The following is a 25,743-nucleotide window of genomic DNA, read 5'->3' as shown; positions in this document are numbered from 1 at the left end:
TGAAGTCAGAAATTTTAGATTTAATACAAAGTTACTACCAATTACCACATTACAATTTTATATCTAGTACCAAAGAGAAAATATAAAATAACTATTCCAAGGTCAGGGCGGTAATCGATATTACACACCCAAGACTGCATTTTCCACATCGGGGCAATATCAGATTTTGAAGTCGGTATGATAAGCTCTCAGGTTTTCTGTGCATATCAAGACTTTGAAAGCAATGGCAACTAGTCAATTCAATCGCTAAAACATTAAAATAGATTACATTCAATGGTAGGCTATGCATTTAAAGTGTTTGACATTGTTGGAATGAAGATGTATAAAGCAAGGGCAAATAGGTGGCCACCACTCTCCTACATTGCTATGCCACAATTTGAGTATGCATATTTAACTCGCTGCCACCATTACACAATCTTACCTGTACTAAGAATATCCTCACTCATCAATGCTCCCATTGCTAGTCTCTTCAGATCCATGTCGTTGAAAAATCCTTGTAAATGCACCGTCTCGGCACCCAAGTCAGTGAAGGTGTATGGTGCAGTGATGACCTGATCAGTGTGCAAGGTGAAGAGTCTTGTAGATAAGTCCACTCCATTAGTTAGACTAGTGTTAATATCTCCTTTCACAGTGAAGCCAGCCTCAAACACTTTTAGGCCTGAGGTATAAAAACATTAAAAATATTTATTCTGTATACTTGTGCCAAAGTGACTTTTGTAGACAACTTCCTTACACAACAAAGACTATACACCAAATTACACTAAGTTCAATTATGTCCAAATATAAGCATTTATGAAAATATTTTATATACAAAACTTTACACACTTCAAAAAAAATTAGGAAAAGGTTAAACAGTAATCTCAAATATTTGTCTAAACCAGAAATGCAAACAAAATGTCCTGAAGCACTAAGTAGATTCCCCAGGGGTTAAAGATTAAGCAAAAGTTTTGTCCACTAATTATTTGTTTTCATTGCTCACCTGTAATAACCTGAAGATCTGAGGAATCAGTGTAAACAGCATTGTGCTGGAGAACAGCAAGATCCACACCATCTATCAGTCCCTCCACACCCAGATCACCTTGCAGGACCATGCTATTGAACACAAGGTCACCAGTGAACAAGTTGTTACCAGAGAGTTTGGCAGCAGCTTCAGCAATGGCACTCAAGCTTAATCCATTAGCTCCAACACCTCCCTCTGTTGTGATTGACCCTTCTACTGCGAGTGACTCAAAAGTCACTGGGCCTTCTATGATTGAGTCACCGTTGTTTGTAACCAAGTTGTCTCTTAAGTATTTGATGTTGTACCCATTGATATAATCAGCTGACAAAGTACCAATCACAGTGACTGGTCCCAGGACTGACAACGCAGCAGTCACATTAACAGGCTCTGTTAGAGATATACGCTTACTTGCCAGCTCAGAGAAGTCTACCCCATTCACTCTGAAGCCATCAGACATCTTTATCATGTGAGCATACAAGGATGAAAACTCTGCGCTGTACATGGTCTGAGGTGCAATAAATGTCTGAGAGCCACTTTTTGTCACAACATTTTTGAAGTCTACACCCTTGACTCTTCCTTCAACAATGAGACTGCCAGCAGTAATGCCACCAAGAAACTCCTTTTTGCCATAAATTACCTGATCTGGCTTGTCCAGAAAGAGTGCAGAATCTAAGAGCTGCCTTATATTTACACCATCAATAATATCTACTATTAGTTCATTGAACATAATATCCTGGAATGTTATGACTCCATTAATTTCTTCAGTGTCAGTTGTCACCAAGGAAGATATGTCCACCTCATTGAAGGTGCCACTCAACTCTGCATGGGAGACTGATAAGCCACTGAGGAACCTTTTGTGCCCAGTGATTATTACAGGATCTTCGAAGGTGTATACTAGGTCTGCAGAAACTGCTGACAAATTCCTTCCATTTAGTGTACCATCATATAAAATTCCGGTCATCTGAACAGGTTTCCTGAATATCACATTGAAGTCCCAATTTCCAGACATTGATCCATTGGCTTTGGTAGCAAACAATTTATCTAAATTCACTCCATCAATGACCTTTGATGTGATAAGCAAGTCTCCTTCAATATTCACACCTTTGGCAAATATCTTTACCCCAATAATTTCCTGATCTGAAGTTTTGGTAACAAAGCGATCTGGAGCTATGCCATCTATGACTCCATGGCTACTGAACTTTACATTATCAATAACAATATTGGTAAAGTTTTTCAGATCAGTAAAGACTAGGGAGTTATCAGTTTTTAAGGGATAATCCTCTGGAAATTCCTTAGAATTTATGTCACCTGCATAAAGATTCTTCTCCACAACTACCGACTGAGAGACAATCAGTTTGCCAAACAAGACTGCATCTTCATCCTTGTACACAATATCAGATGCCAAGTCCCTAACATTAATACCCATCATGCGTGTTCCTTCAAGGCGATCTATTGCCAGAATGTTGCTGCTGAAGGCTAAAGAACCAGATAATTCGCCACCAGACAACTGCAAGGCATTCTTGTACAGGTAGTTCAGGTCTACACCATCAATTATACCAGACATTATCTCCAAGTTCCCTTCCACAGCAATAGACTCAATTGATACGTGACCTGGAAAAGTAAGACGAGGATTTAATGTTCTACAGTGAATAGGCAATGAATTGTATACAAGGTTAGTTATAATTCCATGAACCTAAAACTTATGAGAGGCAAAATTGAGTAGCAAAATACACATTTTTAATTTTAATAATTACCAAGAGAAGCAGGTTCATTCAGAAGCACAGCCTCTGATAAATTAAGACCTGCTACAGTGCCACCATCTAGCATATATATGTTTTCTGCTGCCAGATCATTGACAAACGCTGAGCCAGCTATGGTTTGTTTTCCACCAACTGTGACAATGTCATTCACAGGAATATTGTCTAGGAACTCTGTATAAAGAGTATTTATAATCACCTTGTTTGTGAAAGTCTTCCTGCCTCTAATCGTCAAAACAGAGTTTAATCTGAAAAGAAAGTTAAACTGCACTATGCTTATTGGCCCATTAAAAAAATTTGAGAGCATTAACATCTTATGTCATTTGCAAAGTAAAATACATAACTACCAAACAGTCAACTTACTGGTTTGTATTTAACACGAAGTAGCATTTTTTTTTTTTCAACAAGTCGGCCGTCTCCCACCGAGGCAGGGTGACCCCCCCCCCAAAAAAAAAAAATCCCCAAAAAGAAAACACTTTCATCACACTCGCACATTATCACTTTTTGCAGAGGTGCTCAGAATACAACAGTTTAGAAGCATACACAGATACACAACATATCCCTCCAAACTGCATTCTCTGTACAATTTACATGTACAACCACTAAGCAAATACCAACATTAAAATTAGCATTTCAAATGTCTAACTTTCAGAAAAATGAAGATTACTCACTTCACAAGTGAAGACAATGTATTCATCAGATCTATGCCAGTTGCATCCTGCCCTCTATCAATTATAGCAGACTTGGCCACTAGAGTTCTAAGGTCAAGATCTGAAGCAATCGTCTTTAGGCCACCTATGGTTCCAATTATGCCAGAAGCCGGTACAGCATCTGCATGTTACGAGGCGCAATTAGGCAAAAATTTAGCGAAAGTTTAATGTAAAGTGAGGAGGCACAAGGACGTATGCAAATTATATAGTTTTTTTTTTTTTTTTTTTTTTTTTTTTTTTTTTTTTTTTAACAAGGCAGCACTAAAACTGAAAAATGACAAATTAGAACTTTGTTTAAATATCTTAAGTTCCCAAGTGTTTGTATGTATCTTCACATGAGAGCCATGATGAAAGCAGACAGGCCTAAGTCACAGGAAAGTTTTTCCCCTTTCAGCTGCATAAACTACAAATTAAGTAGCCATGGGTAAGATATGCATACCCAATTTTTTTTTTTTTTTTTTTTTTTTTTTTTTTTAAATTTCACCACCCATAATAAAGCCTATGTATTAGATCATACCAAGACCATTCTTCATCCCATCCCCTTACACAGTAACTTAGCAAATGACTATCAGAGGTGGTAAAGGGAAGGGAACCTTTAATTAAGTGGCACAAAAAAAAAAAAAAAAAAAAAAAAAAAAAAAAAAAAGTAAAACGGAGTGTACAGACACTGCAATATTGTTTGGGGCTCTGAACAACGTCCCATGAAAAATTTACCGTAACTTGAAGTATAAGCCTTAAAGATTCAAGTATTCTAGCAAATACACTGAATGGTTATATGTATAGGGAGGTGTGGTCATAGTCAGGTATGCTTTATGTTTCCAGGTCTCATAATGGGAAATTTTAAGAGCAGGTAGGATGGGGTAAAATAGGTCTCAGATTACACTAATAGCAACAGCGACAATCTAGCACCAACCATGTTAACTGACCATTTAGCACAGATTCAATGTAGGAGATTTCATCTAGAGTACCATCTAGTACAGCATCTGGTGAACCCAAATGTTCAAGATACACTAGGTACTGTTGCAGAGACACTCCACCAGCCAATACAGTACCAGGGAACACCAGCTGCGTAGCCTCCAGCTCTCCCGTAGATAATGTCTGCAGGATACATTTAGGTTTCTATTTTTATGAAGATTTTAACAAGATTCTAACCTACTGCCCCAAGAATGAAGAATAATAGCCCCTTTTGGTACAACAGTTACAAGTTCTCCAATCAGCAAATTATTTTACTTAAATCATTAGAACCATCTTTTGTTTTTACAAGGAAATACTATGCCCACATTTTAGCCTGGTGAAGGGCAGCCCTTCCCCAGTAAAAGATTTTTAGTGGGTTACACGACTAATGAAGGACAAACCTTATTCACGAAGACTCCTCTAGTGATAGTTATATTAGCATGGATGTCGCTGTGCGACGCTACACTATAGTACAGAAGGTTTTCTGCAGCTGTAATTATATCCTTTTGACGGTTATATTCATCCTAAAAGAGCAGGAATGTGTTAATGCATAAAAATTTGTAGGCAATTTAGTGGTGCTAATAGAATTTTTAATGAAATTGGTAATACACAACCTGCACAGAGGAGAGGAACTTACGACTACAGTGACTAAATGGCGAAGTCTGACCAAAACAGATTTCAATTCCTCTCTAATGTGGGGGGTTAGTGTATTGTTCCCATCATGGTCTTGTGTATTTTACTAATTTTAGACAAGGTGTACTTCAAATACCAGCAATATTATATTTAGTAGAAATAAAGCAAAGCAACAAGGTAAATTATGCTCTAGGACTAACTATTTACTCTAGAAATTTAATTTTTCTTGAAATTACCTCAAACCAACCATTTTCACAACTATGAAAATTTAAGAAGTTAATTTAGCAAATTTAACTTTTCTGGATGCATGTGATCAACATCACATCAGTTTAATATAGGAGAATTATTCCTACCTTTATGTCATCAACAGCCTTTATAATCCCCTGGGTCTGCAATTCCACCGGATCTTTCACTTCCACTAGATGCGCTTGAACAATGAACTTCTCAGCTCCACTGCTGGTGGGCAAGATTACCTGCAAGAATACCACCCACACTAGTACAAATTTTTTTTATCTCCATGAGGAAGCAAAAAAGAATTCTCCCTCCATAAGACACGAGTTTTAAGACTAAAATGCAGGGAAGCAAAGTGCTACTAACCCCTTCTATATTATATCAACTTGAAAATATTTAGTTTACCCTTGCCTCAGTGGTGGGGGGGGAGGGGGGATTTTTTAAGCATAAAAGCAATTAACATGCTATATATTTTGGACAAACTAATCCTAATGATTAAAGACTAAAGAACTAGACCCAAGTTAAGCAAGTTTTTAAAGAAACAAGTAGTTAAATGAGAAAGTTCAAAATTTTAAGTAAGCATTAATACTTAAGCCGATTCAGTGATATTCATTTAGCCCTTAAACTGTTCAAACAGATCCATGTTCACGTGCATAGCACTCCAATCTATTTCCTCCCCCATTTGAAAGCATGAAAAAAAACAACGGATCTACGTTTGGAGCCCCACCCGCAAGTGGACAGATCTACGTTTGGACAGTTAAAGGGTTAAACGAGATTTCTTACCGTACTTTCATCAAAGATTGCTAAAATTTAAAAAATAGTTCAGTCACTGCCATTTTCATTAACCAAAGATGTTTTTAAATAAATCCTACTTCTAAACCATTTTAAGCAAGGAAACTTAAAAATCATTAGCCTTATTTTTTCATATGTTAAAATGAATATCTTACCACAGCAAGGTTATTAGAAGAATCAATGTAGGCAAATCCATTTTTCCAGCTTGTTACGTCTACACTTAGGCTGCCTTTTAGTGCCTGAAAGTAATTAAAAAATTTTAGCAAGATATCCAACATTTCTATTTATACCAGTTATTTAAACTTTCAGATATTTGGGAGTAGATTTGTCAGCAGATAGGTTTATGAAGGACAAGGTTAACCATACAATTGATGAAGGAAAGAAGTGGTGCATTGAAGTGTAGACAAGAGAAACTGCCATGGAGGCAAAGAAGGGAATGCACGAGAGTAAAGTACATAGTACCAACACACGTATATGGGAGTGAAGCTTGGGCTGTAAATGCTGCAGAGGAAGCTGGAGGCAGTGATGTCCGGTCTAAGGTCAATGTGTGGTCTAAGTATCATGCAGAGAATTTGTAGTGTGGAAATTAGGCGTGTAGTTACTAAAAGTATTAGTAAGAGGGGCTGAAGAGGGGCTGTTGAGGTGGTCTGGTCATTTAGAGGATGGAGTAAAAAAAAAAAAAAAAAAAAAAAAAAAAAAATGACTCGATTGTTGTCGAGGGGGAGGGAGGGTAAGAGTCATCCTAGGAAAGGATGGAGGGAGGGGGTAAAAGGTTGCGTGCACAAGGGGCGTGGACATTCAACAGCCATGTGTGAGCCTGTTAGATAGGAGTGAATGGAGACTAATGGATTTTGAGAGCAAGAGTGTTAGCAGGGTAATATTTTGCGAGGGGATTCCGAGAAACCCGTTAGCTGGACTAGAGATGTAGAAATGGGAAGCACAATGCCTGCATTTTAACCCTTTGTCGCAACCTCAAATACTGAGATGTCTCCGTGTCAAAATATTAGAGAAAAAAATTTATGAAATTATAATCTTTCCCCGATGGTAATAACACCAAGAGTACGAAATTTGATGGAAAAACTTGCGGTATTATGCTCACGAAGTTAGTGACCACTGATATTTACGAATTGGCAATTTCGCCCACTTTGAGCCCTATTTTTGGGTAATTCCATTATTCCAGTCTACCAAACTTTCTTTAAAACTCCATTTGTTCTATCGACCGAGTACAAGAAAGTACCCATTCACCGATTTCAACTACCCAATCAAGTGGTCAGAAGTTGGCAATTTGGCCAATTTTGTGCAAATTAATAATGTATGCCAATTTCAAAATAGGGTCCAGAATGAACAATGCAGATATTCCTGGCTCAAACCACATTTTCTTCTTTCATCAGTCATCTCCAGGCCCCTCTGATATTACTTTGTGTTAATAAAAATTCAAAATTGAAAGAAAAAATTTAAGATTTACCGCTATGCGGACTACTGCAATATTTTAATTTTCTAAATATTATCAACCCATTCATGACTGCGTATTAGAGTGGCTAGTTGGACATTCATTGGACAATGACATTTGTTTACTCTTGAACATCGGCAAAAATCAAACATTTCCCCTACTTTGAGCTCCATTTCAAGGTCCTTTTCATATTAAAACCAATCAAATCACCTCTTTCTATAGTATGTTCTACATTCTATCAAATGAGACTACGAAAATGAGAATAACCATGAAAAGTACACAAAAATACACCTCTAAGTCAGTTTTAATCCAAAAACACGGTCGGAATTTTCTCATTGTGCACTGCAGAATTTTTTTTTTTTTTTTTTTTTTTTTTTTTTTTTTTTTACAGTGCACACTGACCCATTCTCTCTCATGTGGGCCTACCAGCTTTCCCCTGCTTTATTTGAAGCTGCTAGAATTTGAGTATACATGCGTCAAACATTGGCTCCCAAGACGTACATATACTACCGAAATAGTCAAAGGGTTAAAGGAGTTTGGGATACTGGCAGTTTGGAGGGACTTTCAAACTGTTGTAACAGTGCCTCTGCCAAGACAGATTATGTATGAAAGATGGTGAATGTTTCTTCTTTGGGTCACCCCGCTTTGGTGGGAGGCTGCTGAAGTGTTAAATTTTATTTTTTAAATATTATTTACCACTTTAAATCCTGGAGAGGAAGATTGTGGATCAAAAACCATGCCCACCAAGTGTTTACCAAATCCAGTCATCAATACCACTTCCCCTCTGCATGATTTCACCTAAAGGGAAGATTTCAAAATTATTAAACTTTCTATGCATAGTTTACAAAGTAGTTTACACGTAAAAATATTGTAAAGCACAAAAAGCGACTAACGTGCACCAGTATTTTGGGCAAATTTTAACGACTACAATAGACATTAAAAGTAGACCTGGGTTACTTGGTAAATTTTAATTATACATTCCAAGAATTGGAAAAAATTGTCATAACATAAAAGTATTACAATTTACAACAGTAAAATTTTGTGTATATTAATACTTAAAATTTACTTAGTGATCTTAATTGGGATATTTCTATTAGTTTCAAACCAGTTCTGTGACTTCAGGAATAATAGTGTTGGTATAGTTTAGGTCAGAAACTAGCCGTTTCATTAAATATCGAGTATCTGCTACTTACATGCACTGCCAGGATGCCATCAAAACTCTGCAAACCATTGCTCGTTGACAGAACTTGCATAACTTCGTACTGGACGCCACTCTGGACAAATATTGTTATTTTGTCGGTAGCTACAGTTGCTATGTAACTTTCAAACCCTGTGCTGAACATTATCCAAGAGTTGAAAGTAGCAGCCAGTGTCTGTACTTTCTGGATTTGGAATTTCATCCAGAAATCTTCCTGCAATTATAATAAACTAAACTATTTGCGAAGCTTACGCATTTACATTTCATAATATGACTGGTGCTAAGAAAACCTGTCATGCCGAGGCATCTTGGGCAGACTTAAGTAGTGCAAGTATTAGGTCAAGTCTAAACAGGTAAAGAGTGGTAGATTACAAATACATGTACAGATATTCTACCACCATTTTTAAAATTCAAATTTCTCTTTAGAGGTTAATGTTCTATACCTATTTGTAATTTATGCCATTTAATGGCCATCAGTGCATACTGCCAATTAAAAATGTCATTACCTTCAATTCATAAATGTGGAGGTTAGGAGACTCGTGTACTGTTATTACAACTCTGCCACCACTCTGCATCACTTTCATAACAGAACCTTCTGCATGCCATTCTCTGGGTATGCTGTGGAAATTCATATACATCAGCATTCCCAGTTTTAAAGTTGATATATTAAGCTAAACTAGGGCAAAACACACACAACCCCCACAGAGAAACTTAATGTTTGCCAGACTTTGACCTTGACTAATTGATTGTCTAAGTTGGAGCAAATACTAAGTTTCTATATACAGTGTGTATGTGCGCATGTGCACGTGTGTTAGTACTGCCTTATTCTAGAGGACAAGAGATGTACAAGTACATGCATCTCGTGGAAATTATTCCTACTAACCCAACAGCAAAAGCTGAAGATTGTGCACCAACACTTATTTTGTAGAAAGTTTGTAGAGTTTGTGCAGCAGAGAAAACAATAAGGAACATGGTCTTCTGTATAATCCCTTCATGGTCAGCAAAGGTCACACCATATCCTAGGTCAGTCACTGTCTGTCCTGCACTCAGGCTGCTTATTTCTGACAGTTCATGGTCCACCTGTTTAAGTAAAGCTTTACAGTAGATAGAAATGTTGGTAAAGGTTAGATTCTTTCATTTATCAAAGATGAAATGTGTTAAATGTTTCCTAAAGACAACTTTTGTAAAATATACAGGGTCTAAAGCCAGCAATAAACAACAAAATACCTTTCATCCGTGGACTGCTTGCAGAGGCAAAGGCAATGTTCGCGGCTTTCACTGAGACCCACATAAAGGATCACTTGGACAACGAAATATGGATCCCAGGTTACAACCTATACAGATGTGACAGAGTGAACAGGCAAAAGGGGGGGGTTGGCCTGTACATTGCAGAGTCACTTGTTTGCACAGAACTGCTTAATGCCTCAAATGACGTAGTGGAAGTTTTAGCAGTAAAGGTCGAGAACCAAAACCTAGTCATTGTGGTAGTCTACAAGCCTCCGGATGCAACATCCCAGCAATTCCAGGAACAGCTGTTAAAAATTGACCACTGTCTGGAAAATCTTCCAGCTCCTGCACCCAACATCTTGCTCCTGGGGGATTTCAACTTAAGGCACCTAAAATGGAGGAATATAGCAAATAATATTGTTGCAGTAATAACACCAGGAGGCAGCTCTGATGAAAACTCACACTCACACGAGCTTTTAAATCTCTGCACAAAATTCAATTTAAACCAGCAAATAATAGAGCCTACTAGACTGGAGAATACACTAGACCTCATCTTCACTAACAATGATGATCTGATAAGAAATGTCACCATATCAAAAACAATATACTCAGATCACAACATAATTGAGGTTCAGACATGTATGCGTGGAGCCTCAGACCGACAAAATGAGACTAGTCACGAGGGAGCATTCACCAAATTCAACTTCAATAACAAAAACAAAGTGGGACCAAGTAAACCAAGTCCTAACCGATATAAGCTGGGAAGATATACTAAGCAACACAGACCCAAACTTATGCCTAGAACAGATTAACTCGGTGGCACTCGATGTATGCACAAGGCTTATTCCTCTAAGAAAAAGGAGGAGTAGATGTTAAATAGAAAGAGACAGGCGCTCCCTTTACAGGCGACGGAAAAGAATAACAGAGCGGCTAAAAGAGGTCAATATATCAGAAATGCGCAGGGAGACACTGGTCAGAGAAATAGCAAGCATCGAACTTAAGCTAAAAGAATCCTTTAGGAGTCAGGAATCGCGGGAAGAACTAAAAGCCATAAATGAAATCGAAAGAAACCCAAAGTATTTCTTCTCCTATGCCAAATCAAAATCGAGAACAACGTCCAGTATTGGGCCCCTACTTAAACAAGATGGGTCCTACACAGATGACAGCAAGGAAATGAGTGAGCTACTCAAGTCCCAATATGACTCAGTTTTTAGCAAGCCGCTAACCAGACTGAGAGTCGAAGATCAAAATGAATTTTTTATGAGAGAGCCACAAAATTTGATTAACACAAGCCTATCCGATGTTATCCTGACGCCAAATGACTTCGAACAGGCGATAAATGACATGCCCATGCACTCTGCCCCAGGGCCAGACTCATGGAACTCTGTGTTCATCAAGAACTGCAAGAAGCCCCTATCACGAGCCTTTTCCATCCTATGGAGAGGGAGCATGGACACGGGGGTCGTCCCTCAGTTACTAAAAACAACAGACATAGCCCCACTCCACAAAGGGGGCAGTAAAGCAACAGCAAAGAACTACAGACCAATAGCACTAACATCCCATATCATAAAAATCTTTGAAAGGGTCCTAAGAAGCAAGATCACCACCCATCTAGAAACCCATCAGTTACACAACCCAGGGCAACATGGGTTTAGAACAGGTCGCTCCTGTCTGTCTCAACTACTGGATCACTACGACAAGGTCCTAAATGCACTAGAAGACAAAAAGAATGCAGATGTAATATATACAGACTTTGCAAAAGCCTTCGACAAGTGTGACCATGGCGTAATAGCGCACAAAATGCGCGCTAAAGGAATAACAGGAAAAGTTGGTCGATGGATCTATAATTTCCTCACTAACAGAACACAGAGAGTAGTCGTCAACAGAGTAAAGTCCGAGGCAGCTACGGTGAAAAGCTCTGTTCCACAAGGCACAGTACTAGCTCCCATCTTGTTCCTCATCCTCATATCCGACATAGACAAGGATGTCAGCCACAGCACCGTGTCTTCCTTTGCAGATGACACCCGAATCTGCATGACAGTGTCTTCCATTGCAGACACTGCAAGGCTCCAGGCGGACATCAACCAAATCTTTCAGTGGGCTGCAGAAAACAATATGAAGTTCAACGATGAGAAATTTCAATTACTCAGATATGGTAAACATGAGGAAATTAAATCTTCATCAGAGTACAAAACAAATTCTGGCCACAAAATAGAGCGAAACACCAACGTCAAAGACCTGGGAGTGATTATGTCGGAGGATCTCACCTTCAAGGACCATAACATTGTATCAATCGCATCTGCTAGAAAAATGACAGGATGGATAATGAGAACCTTCAAAACTAGGGAGGCCAAGCCCATGATGACACTCTTCAGGTCACTTGTTCTATCTAGGCTGGAATATTGCTGCACTCTAACAGCACCTTTCAAGGCAGGTGAAATTGCCGACCTAGAAAATGTACAGAGAACTTTCACGGCGCGCATAACGGAGATAAAACACCTCAATTACTGGGAGCGCTTGAGGTTTCTAAACCTGTATTCCCTGGAACGCAGGAGGGAGAGATACATGATTATATACACCTGGAAAATCCTAGAGGGACTAGTACCGAACTTGCACACGAAAATCACTCACTACGAAAGCAAAAGACTTGGCAGACGATGCACCATCCCCCCAATGAAAAGCAGGGGTGTCACTAGCACGTTAAGAGACCATACAATAAGTGTCAGGGGACCGAGACTGTTCAACTGCCTCCCAGCACACATAAGGGGGATTACCAACAGACCCCTGGCAGTCTTCAAGCTGGCACTGGACAAGCACCTAAAGGCAGTTCCTGATCAGCCGGGCTGTGGCTCGTACGTTGGTTTGCGTGCAGCCAGCAGCAACAGCCTGGTTGATCAGGCGCTGATCCACCAGGAGGCCTGGTCACAGACCGGGCCGCGGGGGCGTTGACCCCCGAAACTCTCTCCAGGTAAACTCCAGGTAATATGAATCAAGTTCAGCCTGGTTAACAAGTTCGCACAAAAAAAAATGAAGGCCTAAAATCTTTCCTATCAGTTACCTTAATTAAAGGACAACAAAGTAGCCAGAAAACAGCCAGAAATGAATACTTACAACCTTGTAGAAAGTTATTGTGCTGCCTTGTGCAATGACTACAACCCTCTGCCAACCACCATGTCTCACACTGTAGGTAAATCCTGTGGCAGCATCCACCACCACTCTCCTACCTGTACACATTATGCAGTATTATTAGTACTGTGTTCCTATTTTCACTTTTTCCAACAAGTCGGCCATCTCCCACCGAGGCAGGGTGACCCAAAAAGAAAATCCCCAAAAAGAAAATACTTTCATCATCAATCAACACGTTCACCTCTCAATCACTTTTTGCAGAGGTGCCCAGAATACAACAGTTTAGAAGTAATATACATAAAATATACAATATATCCCTCCAAGCTGCCAATATCTCAAACCCCTCCTTTAACCCTTAAACGGTCCTAACAGACGTTCAAATTCGTAGTGCTACAAAAGTAGATTACTTTTTTTTTACACATTTTCATATGTAAAAAAAGAAAAAAAAAAATTACATTTTTTTTTACATACTTTCAGATGTTGAAAAAACATATATAAGTTTGGACCATTTAAGGGTTAAAGTGCAGGAATTGTACTTCCCATTTCCAGGACTCAAATCCTGGTAATATAAAATAACCGGTTTCCCTGAATCCCTTCACTATTATCCTGCTCACACTAACAGCTTGTCAGGTCCCAAATACCATTCGTCTCCATTCACTCCTATCCAACACGCTCACACACTTGCTGGAAGTCCAAACTCCTCACCCACAACACCTTTACCCCCTCCCTCGAACCTTTTCGAGGACGACCCCTACCCCTCCCTTCCTTCCCCTACAGATTTATACGCTCTCCATGTCATTGTACTTTGATCCATTCTCTCTAAATGGCCAAACCACCTCAACAAACCCTCTTCAGCCCTCTAATACTTTTATCAACTACACCTTCTAATTTCCACACTCCAAATTTTCTGCACAATATTTACATCACACATTGCCCTTAGACAGGACATCTCCACGGCCTCCAACCCCCTCACTGCACCATTTACAACCCAAACTTCACACCCATAAAAGTGTTGGTACTACTACACTTCCATACATTCCCTCTGCCTCCATAGATAACATTTTTTGCCTCCAAAATATATATATACCAATAAATATACTACACCAATAAATATACTATACCAATAAATATACTAGACAAAAATTAAAAATCAGGAAGAACTAGTTCATGCAGTCACACTAAAGTCTCCATAGCAGTTGGTTAATGAAGCAATTAACACTGAGGAATAACTCAGTATTACAGGTGAAAATTTACCAAGTTTCCCCATTTTGTAGTGTTAACATTTAAATTGTTTTGCAAAGCAGGAACTTTTGTAAGTCAAATGTACATTGTACATAAACAGTTCAGGATATGAACTAACAAGATAATATGTAGCAGGACCCAGACAATGAATGTGACAAGCATTTACACATTGGAAGATCAAATATAAAGATCATGTCTGCTTCTGTGAAGGATTCTAACCCACACTACTTATGCCCATATTCATGTGTGAAGTCACAGCATTTCAAATATATCATGAGGCTGGTATTTTTCGTGTAAAGGAGAAGAGATTAGTTGACAAACATCAATCGTTGGCTGACTAATGCTTCCTTTGTATTTCCTTCCCTTTCCCCTCTTGTGGAGTTACAGCACTAGAGAAAATTTATCTAAAACTCAAAAGTAATGTATAAATAGCAAATTACACAATTTGGACAAGCAAATAACACTTTAGATCATTCTAATACAGTAGTACCAGAAATATTAAAGATGCCATTGCTCTAAATTTCCTACCAAAGTGAAAATTTAAAAAAAAAAAAAAAAAAAACCAGCAAGTTACCAAAACTTATGGCAGTATACCACTTAATAGGTACGATTTAAGTGTGCCTTATTTTATTTGTCTTTTGTCTTCACTCCAGCATTTAAGTACAGTAATGCAATGTACCTGCATGCAACCCTACCTCACATTACCTCATTTTTAATACATGTATTGCATGTGCATAGCAAAATTTCACAAGCTTATGGCAAGCTAAACACCAAATATTAAATAGTGGCATGGTGCATTTTATTTATCTGTCACAAGGAGAGATACTGAAAGAAGGTATCCATATGCAGATGAAATATTTAACTGTACACAAATAACCCGCACATAAAAGAGAAGCTTACGACAACGTTTCAGTCCAACCTGGACCATTTACAAAGTCTCACTGACCAGAAGTGGAGCAGGACGGCTATATATAGGCTATATATGACTTTGTAAATGGTCCAAGTCGGACCGAAACGTCATCGTAAGCTTCTCATGTGCGGGTTATTTGTGCATCGTTCCAGTCACGGTATTGTGCCTTTTTTTTTGTTAAATATTTAACAGATTGGATCACAATCTGATTCTATGCATACAAGGCAAAACTCAAAATTTACAACACAAGAAACAAGGTACTTACCAGAGTCTTGACAGGTAGTGCTCTGAAAGCCACAAGCAACACAGGTGTCTCCAGTGTAACCTTCAGATCTTCTGCACAAGCAGCCTCCAGGCATGCAACATGCACACTCCTGTACACAATGACAAACGCTAGTTGAATGAAACCCATGAAAAGGACACTTCAGGTACCTAGTACTGTGGAACACCTGTCAATTTGTTGCAGAGTCTGCCGAAGACAGAATTAGACGAAAACAAGGGCAAACGTAAACAGAGGTTCCATTGTAATATTACTTAAACACTTCTAAAGGTGTCAAACTACTGTTCTATTCAAATTTAAAAAATGACTTGAGAAAATTAGTGAAACCTGCTAACAAAGATTTATTGCAAAAGATAATTCCACAATAAAAATCAAAACCAAAGTGGTATGCTAAGAGTATGTTGCATGTTAAGAGGAGTGTCACACCCATACAGGCATGCCTCCCAACCAGTGAACCAGGCAATAAGGGTTCAATGATCAAAGGGGTTCCAGTGTTATGCCAATCTGTTCAACCAGCCAATCACAAGGAAGCCTGCCAAAGTTGCAAGGCCACGTGATACATAACTGGCAGACTTGCCTGCCCTGCTGGTTGTTCATCTTTCTATCTGCCTCAATGTACATTGTAAATACTGTACATAGGCTATAATACATACTGTAAATACCAGCTGTGAAATGGAAACAGTTATTTTCTGCTGTCTTTTGCTTATTCCCAAGTGGTAATCTCATAGCCAGGTGTGCAGGCCCTATCTACACGTGTTAGTAATAACTATCAAATTTCCCTGTGGCAGTTCCAGTCGTACTGTATACACTGTATACTTTGAGAGGGTTTCGGGGATCAATGCCCCCGTGGCCTGGTCTGTGACGAGGCCTCGTGGTTGGCTGCTTGCAAGCTAAACTTCCTAATGAATTTTACGAGTAGGCAATTTCATCATAGTAATGCAAATAATCAATATTAATAAAATGCTAAATAGCTCAAGACACTCACCATAGAGTTTGTCCCCTCATTACATTCACAGCCAGTAGAGCTGCTAGTCCACCTATTACGAATCTTCAGCACTACCAACGTTCCATTCACTTCAATGTAGCTCAGCCCATTACCACTCTGAAAGTTCAATTAAGCATTAAGTATTTTTTTAACCAACCGCCCCCCCCCCCCCACACACACAATCAAGTGGGGTGTTCAAGAGTAACTGAGACTAGAAATTTCAATATTCACAGTGCACTTGGACCACATACGGCTGGGTGCTAAATGACCTATGAAAAATACTTTAATAAGTAATAAAAACTATCATACGAAGTAAAAATAACCAGCAACAGGTTTACTTTAATATGCTGGTTATCTCCCACCAAGGCATAGGGACCCAGAAGAAACTCACCATCACTTACCATTTTGCTAGAGTTGCACAGATTAGTTTACAAATCCCTTTAAACAAATATCCCAAACCCCTTGTTTAGAAGGCAGCATCAGTTAACCACATTCAATTAGCGATTCTTAAAAGCACCTGAGGTGCCTGTTGGAACTTATGGGTCAGGGATGGGTGTGGAGACTGCAAAAAAATGCATTTTAGCTAATGATTTTCCATCCCTATCAAAATTTAAGTTCTGTGCAATTTTTTTTGGTCTGCATACTTATTTGCATAAACTGGTCTAGATACATAAACTTACTTTGTAGATGGCTGGGATGTCTGGCAAGTTTAGTGGAAATACTCTGTCTATATCCACAGGTCCCAGATTACCAACACTTTCCACGCCTTCAATCTCAACCTCTAAAATTGAAGGTTAGAATAGAAATTAAAATTTATTAGTGTTTAATTTCTCAGTAAAACCAGACATGGGTAAAGTGATGTGCTTAACTGCTGAAATTTTCACACGACTCACTGTTAGCACAAAACCACATTGAAAGCTACTGGTTATGCAGTAGGTTTAAGCTTGCCTAATTAAATGCAAGACAAAAATACAACATTTTACACACTGGTCCCTAGAGTTATAATAACCCAAAACACCACAATACTTTGATTTATGGTAACTGGAGCCAAGAACCTTCAAGTGCAACTTGCACTGCACCACGGATTTGAAAGACTGGTGTGGTTTACCATTTGTCCCCGAGGCTCTTTAATAAGATGAAGATTCAGTTTGCCAACATGTGTTTTAAGATTCTCTTCACTCCTCCCCATTAAGTACACAATCTCTCCTAATTGCTGGAGCTCTTCCATCAACTATGATCCAGAATTACTTCCATATCCCTCAGCCTCAAATCCTTCAAAGTAATATATGACTGAAGGCCATAAGTTCTTCCACACTGCATTGAGGTACCATGTGGAAACATTTCAGGAATTCACAGCCCCACAAAGCAAGATCTTAAACTAAGTCTTCCAGAATTCCTAGAGGCCGATGGCACCATCTCCTGAAATGCACCAAGCACTTGCCAAACATCTGTGTAAATCTTCAAATTCACAACCACCTGCTTGTCCATAGGCTGCAGCAGTGGTAGTTGGAGGAATTCAACATTCTGCCTTGGGAAATTTGGCAAGTTCAGGATCATGTCTTGGTGCATTATCCAACAGTAACAGTGCCTGATGAGTAAGCATGTTTATCTGCAGGTGGCTGATGACTAATGGACAACACCACTCCTGGGGCCCCATTCACTTTAGAATTGTCTCGTCACCCCAGCTTTGTTGCAATGCCAGAATATGCCCAACCTGCCCCTCCATTATTTACACTGGTATTTTCTGACTGGTAAACAAGCATAGGCTTCACCTTGCAATCTCCAGAGACATTGGCACCCATCAGTTGAGTAATCCTATCTTTCACAGGTATATGGCCAGGCAAGATGGCAGCCTCCTTTGTGGAGGATATTGGCCTAGGCATTCTTTCACAAGAACAGTCATCTACATTAAGAACTGTCAGCTGTAACAAGCTCTTTAAACTCGAGCTGTAAAGCTGAAACTTATTACCAGCCCTAGGAGCTGCATGAATCAACTTTTAATATCGGCCCTTTAACTGAAACCCTCAAACCACACTCTACAAGCTACAAAAATTATCAGTAGCTTCACTGCTTTAGGGGGGTCAATGGTGTATGAAAGCACTGCAAATTTGTCTTTCACACTCACAGATATTACTTACAGGTACCATGTCCCTTATTAAAAAAAAAAAATGGGATGAACAAGTACGTAAATGGTGGTAGGTTAGAGTTAAAGATCTATATCCCGTAAATTACATCAAGACGAAGAATGAGGGGAAATTATTTAAGTGTACAAGTGGAAGATGGGAGTTAAGCCATACCCCCGGCCGGGATTGAACCCGCGGTCATATTATTATTATTATAATCAAAAGAAGAAAAGAAGCGCTAAGCCACAAGGGCTATACAGCGCTGCAGGGTAGGGAAGGAAGCAAGGGAATTGGATGGCAGGAGGGAGGGGGGATGATCAGCAGGTTACAGAAAACAGCGGGGCAGGGGATAGTACGGGGGTAGAGGGTAGCAAGAGATACAAGTAGAAAGGGCTGAAAGTATCAGAATTTGTGAAGTAAGTCAGTCGTTGTCAAAAAGTCAATAAGAGAGTCCGGATGAAAGGTGGGTCCATCAGCGAGAAGGGAAGGTAAAGAGAGAGCAGCGGGGCGAAGACGACGACAGAGGTAAATTCTGCGTGCTCGTTGATAAAGTGGGCAGTCCAACAGAATGTGGCTGACTGATAATGGAGCTTGGCAATTCTCACAGAGAGGAGCAAGACGCCTCTCCATGAGATATCCATGAGTAAGACGAGTATGGCCAATGCGAAGACGGGAGAGAGTAGTCTCCCAACCTCGACACTGGTGATAAGAAGACGGCCAGTAACCTATACTCGGTTTAATAGACTGAAGTTTGTTGCCGAGCATAGTAGACCAACGTTGTTGCCAACGGGTGTGAAGGTGGGAAGATATTACAGCAAAATAGTCCGTACATGGAATACCTCTGTAAGAAACTGGTAGGTCATGTACTGCTGACCGCGCAGCAGTGTCTGCCTGTTCATTGCCCTGTACGTCAACATGACCAGGGACCCAACAAAAAACAATATCTTTATGCTTAGTAAAGATGCGGCGTAGCCAAAGTTGGATACGGAGGACTAAGGGGTGAGGTGTATCAAATTTTTGTATAGCCTGTAAAGCACTAAGGGAGTCTGAGACAACCACAAATGATGACACAGGCATAGATGCAATACGGATAAGTGCTGTAAGGATGGCATATAATTCAGCAGTAAAAATACTAGCTGAAGATAGTAAATGCCCTTGTACGACGCTGTCCGGAAACACTGCTGCGAATCCTACGCCGTCAGAAGACTTAGAGCCATCTGTGTACACAGCAATGGCATGAGAATGAGAGTGAAAGTGGTCAAGAAAAAGAGAGCGGGAAGCGACCGTAGACAGTTGGGCTTTCGAGCAAGGGAGGGAGAAAGAACAGACTCGAACAGCTGGGACCTCCCAGGGGGGTAGGGAAAAGTGAGATGCTACATGTACATAGAAAGGTGGTAGTTGAAGAGAAGACAAGAGCGAATGAAGGCGAAGAGAGAAGGGATGGAGTAAGCAGGGGCGGCGAACAAATAAAGAATGTCTACTAATATCAGTGACCATTCTATAAATGGAAGGATTGCGGAGATCATGAGAGCGTACATAGTAGCGCAGGCAATGGGCATCACGGCGATCGGATAAGGATGGAACGTTCGCTTCTGCATAGAGGCTTTCGACAGGGGAAGAGCGAAAAGCACCAAGGCATAAACGTAATCCTTGGTGATGAATGGGGTTAAGGCTAGAGAGAGTAGCAGGAGATGCCGCTGAATAGATCTGGTCACCATAATCAAGTTTCGATAAAATAAGGGTGGAATGTAGGTGAAGGAGGGTTCGACGATCAGCTCCCCACGAAAGATGAGCAAGGGTTTTAAGAAGGTTCAGCCGGCTGTGACAAGTTGCCTTCAGAGAGGTAATGTGAGGTTTCCAGGATAACCTACGATCAAAGAGGAGGCCCAGAAACTTGACTATCACGTTCAGGGATACGTGAGCCATAGAGGTACAAAGGATGATCAGAGATGACAGAGCGTCTAGTGAAAGTGATTTGGTGGGTTTTAGTGCTGGAAAATTTAAACCCATGTGTGGTGGCCCAATTGGAAACACGGTCGACTGCATGCTGGAGAGAAACTGTAAGGAGGTGACAGTCAGCGCCTGCACAGGCAATAGCGAAGTCATCAACATAGAGTGATGACCAAATATTTGATGGAAGACTAGAGGCCAAATCATTAATAGCAAGGAGAAAAAGTGTTGTGCTCAGAACACATCCCTGGGGGACACCTTCAGCTTGGATAAAGTCCGGGGAGAGCACATTATTAACCCGAACACGGAAATGCCTGTCAGTTAAAAAGTTCTTAAGGAAGGATGGTAGATTGCCTCGAAGGCCTAAGGAGTGGGCTTGGGCTAAAATATTATACCTCCAAGTTGTGTCATATGCCTTCTCAAGGTCAAAAAATATGGCAATAACTGAGTGGTTATTCGCAAAGGCATTACGAACATACGTATCCAAGCGCAGTAAGGGGTCTATGGTAGAACGTCCCTTACGAAAGCCATATTGACGAGTGGAGAGACTGTTGTGTGTCTCTAAATACCACACTAAACGTCTATTTACTAGACGTTCCATTACTTTGCAAACTGCACTGGTAAGAGCAATGGGACGATAGTGGGAGGTTTCATGTCCCGTAGTGCCTGGTTTGCGGAAAGGGAGAACAATGGCGGATTTCCACAGCTGTGGAAGAACTCCTTGTGACCAAATAAGATTGTAAAGGTGTAATAGGACTGCAAGGGCTGACTGATGTAAATGTTGTAGCATACGAATATGAATGTCGTCGGGCCCAGCTGCCGATGATCGACAAGCTGAGAGTGTTGCCTCCAGTTCTTGAAGTGTAAAAGGCACATTATACTGTTCTTCTCTGAGAGAAGAAAAGTCCAAGGGTGCTAACTCTCTGGCAGACTTTGAGGAAAGAAATGAGGGGCATAGATGGAGTCCCTGAGAAATACGGACCAGATGATTGCCAATTTCATTGGCAACATCTAGTGGGTTTGCTATATCAACACCGGCAACCCGCAGAACAGGAGCCGGGTCAGGAGAATATTTACCACTCAGTTTTCGTACTTTTTTCCAGACTGCACTCATAGAGGAAGCAGAGGTGATGGTGGAGACATAATCTCGCCAGCAAGTGCGTTTAGCGTCACGGATGACACGGCGAGCGATCGCACGCTTCTGTTTAAAATCAAGGAGTCGCTCTGTGGTTCTATTGTACCGGTACCTGCCCCATGCAGCGCGTTTCAAACGTACTGCACGAGCACAAGCAGGAGACCACCAAGGCACGCATTTCTGAGAATGCCTGCCCGAAGTTTGGGGTATAGAATGAGAAGCTGCGGTGAAAACGGAGGACGAGAAGAGGTGTAAAAGCTCATCGATGGAGGACGAAGAAGGAACCTCTTTAAAAACAGTCAGGTGTGAGTAAAGGTTCCAATTTGCCCGATTAAATTGCCAGCGTGGGGTGCGAAGAGGTGGCGAATATGAAGGGGAAGTAAGAATGATTGGGAAATGATCACTGTCATGTAAGTCCGGGAGAACAGACCAAGTAAAGTCTAATGCGGCGGAGGAAGAGCAAACTGAGAGATCGATGCAAGAGAGAGTATGAGTCCGAGGATCAAAATGGGTGTGAGTACCTGTATTTAAAACATGGAGGGGGTGGGTGGCAAGAAAAGCCTCTAACTGAATTCCACGGGAATCACAGTGAGACCCTCCCCAGAGGAAATGGTGGGCATTAAAATCACCAAGTAACAGAATCGGTGGCGGTAATGACGAAACAAGGAAGGCAAAATCCGGAATAGATAATGCCCGAGAAGGAGAGAGATATAAAGAACAGAGCGTATACCACCTATGTAAGTGGATACGGGCTGCTGTGTAATGCAGCGAAGTATGAACAAATAGCTGATGGTACGGAATATCAGTGCGGAGAAGAAGGGCACTTTCATTAAAGGTCCCATCAGGAAAAGGATCTGAAGAATACAATAAATTATAGCCTGAGATGTGAGAAATAACAGCAGAGTGTAATTTTGGTTCCTGTAAGCAAACACCAACAGGGGCAAACTGGGAGAGTAACATCTGAAGCTCACCCCGATTACCCCTGAGGCCGCGTATATTCCACTGTAAAAAGGCCATGATTGGCAATGATAAAGATACTTGAAATCCGCAGGTAAGGGTTCCTACGGACTAGAAGGGTTAGAAAAGTCCACATGCGGAGGCAGTGGAAAATGTTCAAGCAGCGAAGGAACGGTGCGCTGTGAAGAAAGGAGTTGTGCAGATGGAGCAGAGGAGAGAGGAAGAGCGGAAGGTGGATCAGTGTCCATTGATGGTTTGGTCTCTGCAATATATTCAGAGATTGCTTCAAGTGTTTCGGAATTCAGAGATGTCGTATGGGAGACAATATTGGGAATGGTAGGGGGAGGATGAGTAAAGATTGGAACTGTATTGGACTGTACCAAGGTAGGGGGGGGCGAAAGGGTGGAGGGAACTGGAGAAGCGTGGCAGGGGACAGAAGAGACAGGAACCTGGGAGGTGGCAGAAGAGGAAGAAACTTGGGAGGGAACAGGGGAGGAAGGTACATTACGAGGAGGAGGGTGAACCTCTGCACTTGTAACTGAGCCAGTGAGAGGGGAAGAACTAGGGACAGAGACAGGGAGGGTAAAATGAGGAGGTGGAAGATGGGTAGGAGGTGTTACCGGACCTTTTTTTGACTTTTGAGAAGTAGAGGGACGATTGGGAAGAGGTGTCGTACGAGGTCTCGTCGATACTGAGGCTTGTAAGAGAGAACTCGAAGAAGCGAGATTAGACTGAGGCGTTGAAGTAGGGACGTCTGAGCCGAGGACAGCAAAAGGATTAGATACAGGAGTGATTATGGGAGAGGTAACCACAGAGGTGGGTGTAGAAGATGGGATACCAGAAGTGGGGGGACGTTTTGAAACACGGGAATAAGAAACACGTGGGAGTCTCCCTTGGAGGCGGAGATGAGAAACTGCCATGGCATAAGGGAGACCTTCTGTCTCTTTGAGGTAACGGATTTCCCGCTCGTTTAAATAGACCTGACAACGGCGAGAGTACGAAGGGTGAGCCTCATGACAGTTAAGGCAAGAGGGAGATCGATTGCAAGACGTATTAGAATGGTCATCGGCACCACAGACTGGGCATTCGGCGATAGATCTGCAATATTTCGCTGGATGGCCAAATCGCCAGCAATTTCTACACTGTTGTGGTGTAGGGATCACCTTTCGAACTTGTAACCGATGTCCTGCTATATAAACGGAGGATGGGAGTTCTCGGCTGTCAAAAGTTAAACGAGCCACATTGCTAGGGTATCGTCTCCGCCCACGGGCAGGAAGAACGTAAGTGTCTACCTTGAGGATTGGGAGATCTTGGAGTTCCAGCTGTTCTAGAATGTCGGTGCCACATGTCTGGAAATTTTGTTGAACTATGGTATGGGGCAGAATAACGGTACCACTACAAGAATTGAGGGAATGATGTTTTTCAAGGGTGACAGGAACAGTATCTATATGGGTAAGACGAGAGAGCTCACGAGCCTGGGTAGTATTCTGTACGGTAATGATGCGCGTACCGCTCTTAAGAGCATGAAAAGAAATATCTTTACCAACATGGCGTAGGAGTGCCTTGCCAATACTATGGTCAGAAAGATAGGCAGTAGAGGAAGTTGGTCGTAAAGTGAAGAATTTAGTCCACTGTTCAGTCTGAAACTGAGCGTGGAAAGGTAGTGAAGGACGTGTCGATCGTTTCTGAGAAGAACGAGAAGGTGAAGGTGGAGAAGTATCATCAGCAGGTAATTGTCGTTGACGTTTAGGCGTGGGACCAGAGTTGGTCCGACGTGGAACGGGTCGGCGATTTGAAAATTGCCGCACCGTAGAGGGAGAGGCCGGAAGCATAGTCAGAGGAGAGCGAAGGTCTGATAAATCGAAGGAGTCAGTCGAGGCCTCAGTACCTGAAGCGGGTGAGGAAACAGCACCGGCAATAGGTACAGAGGCATGAGGAATGTCTGAAGAGTGGTCCAAAGACGAGGCGGGGTCAGAACGGGGTGCGGTATCAAGAAGGGGCCCGGGGGTACCAGGTTCATGGACTAGGGCTGCCATGGTTAGGTTACTTCTTTCTTTTTGTTTTTAAGAAAAAAAAAGAAAGAAGAAAAGAAAATAAAAATAAAAAAAAAAGAAAAAAAAAGGGGGGACCGGGGAGGGATAGTTCCTAGGAGGGATGAAAGGGCCAGAAATCTCCCTCCGCGCCCAAGAGGACTCGACACCGCTAGTAGCGCAGATGCAGCATGGAACCCGTGCCATACCCTACCCTTCATGCCAGTAAACCAGCAATCTGGGATAGCAACCTCACATCTGCCGAGCTACCTCGGTGGACAAAAGAGAGGGCGGCCGGATATCCACCACAAAGCATACCTCCTTCAGCCACCACCCCCGGAATCCGAAAGGTGGCTTCCAGAGCTACACCCGTCGCCCAAAAGACACCCAAAGCTACTCCGGGATACCGGAGAGGGATCGGGACATCCCTAGGCAATCCAGATTCCACGGCAAACTACGCCACCGCCAAGAAACCTCAACGGAATGGGATGGACCCCGGTGTCCTTTCTCCTACCTAGGAACTAGCGCGCCTGTGGGAGAAATCCCAAAGGACAAAAAGAGGAAGGGCAAAAGGGAGGAGTGGGGAGGAGGAGGAGGAAAGGAAAAAGGGGAGGATGGGGAGGATGGGATAGGGGAGGGGAGATTGGGGGGTAATTAGGTTCGGTCTGAGGAAGAAGACCGATAGGTCTAATTCCTCAGACCAAGAGCCTCTTCACCACGCCAAGGAGCCCCCCTTGAAGAGGCCGCGGTCATAGAGTCTCAAAACTCCAGCCCGTCGCGTTAGCCACTAGGAGTTTTGAGACTATGACCGCGGGTTCAATCCCGGCCGGGGGTATGGTTTATTTGCAATCGTGTCATTATGATTTCTTAAGTCATGGGAGTTAAGATGAGAGAAAGGTCCTGAGAATATCCTTCCAAGAAAGAACAAACAAGTTCAAATTTGTTTAAGTTTGCATTTAGAAAGGATATAGGAAATTGAGAGCTTGGAAAGTAGTAGACTAGTGGAACACCATGCCTAGTGTGGGTATTTAGCTTAAAACCTTGGGAAGATTT

The 25,743-nt window shown here is 41.5% G+C and overlaps 1 protein-coding gene across 3 annotated transcripts in view; it reads right to left on the bottom strand.

The window, feature by feature from the left end:
* The window catches only part of LOC128704947 (uncharacterized), a 57,247-nt gene that overhangs the window by 12,096 nt on the left and 19,408 nt on the right, over positions 1 to 25,743 (bottom strand). For all 3 annotated transcript variants that reach the window (XM_070105208.1, XM_070105210.1, XM_070105209.1), the window contains exons 4-19: positions 17,176 to 17,276; positions 16,496 to 16,612; positions 15,496 to 15,604; positions 13,064 to 13,176; positions 9,609 to 9,805; positions 9,232 to 9,343; positions 8,721 to 8,939; positions 8,224 to 8,325; positions 6,233 to 6,316; positions 5,408 to 5,527; positions 4,823 to 4,945; positions 4,394 to 4,565; positions 3,429 to 3,588; positions 2,755 to 3,005; positions 980 to 2,611; positions 422 to 658 (exon numbers count right to left, since the gene is read on the bottom strand). In XM_070105208.1, coding sequence (XP_069961309.1) covers positions 422 to 658; positions 980 to 2,611; positions 2,755 to 3,005; positions 3,429 to 3,588; positions 4,394 to 4,565; positions 4,823 to 4,945; positions 5,408 to 5,527; positions 6,233 to 6,316; positions 8,224 to 8,325; positions 8,721 to 8,939; positions 9,232 to 9,343; positions 9,609 to 9,805; positions 13,064 to 13,176; positions 15,496 to 15,604; positions 16,496 to 16,612; positions 17,176 to 17,276 — 3,849 coding nt within the window. The remainder of the gene's footprint in view (positions 1 to 421; positions 659 to 979; positions 2,612 to 2,754; positions 3,006 to 3,428; positions 3,589 to 4,393; positions 4,566 to 4,822; positions 4,946 to 5,407; positions 5,528 to 6,232; positions 6,317 to 8,223; positions 8,326 to 8,720; positions 8,940 to 9,231; positions 9,344 to 9,608; positions 9,806 to 13,063; positions 13,177 to 15,495; positions 15,605 to 16,495; positions 16,613 to 17,175; positions 17,277 to 25,743) is intronic.

The sequence above is a fragment of the Cherax quadricarinatus genome, chromosome 97, assembly GCF_038502225.1.
Source record: "Cherax quadricarinatus isolate ZL_2023a chromosome 97, ASM3850222v1, whole genome shotgun sequence".
Classification (NCBI taxonomy): Eukaryota; Metazoa; Arthropoda; class Malacostraca; order Decapoda; family Parastacidae; genus Cherax; species Cherax quadricarinatus.
This window is presented reverse-complemented; position numbering and strand designations above follow the sequence as displayed.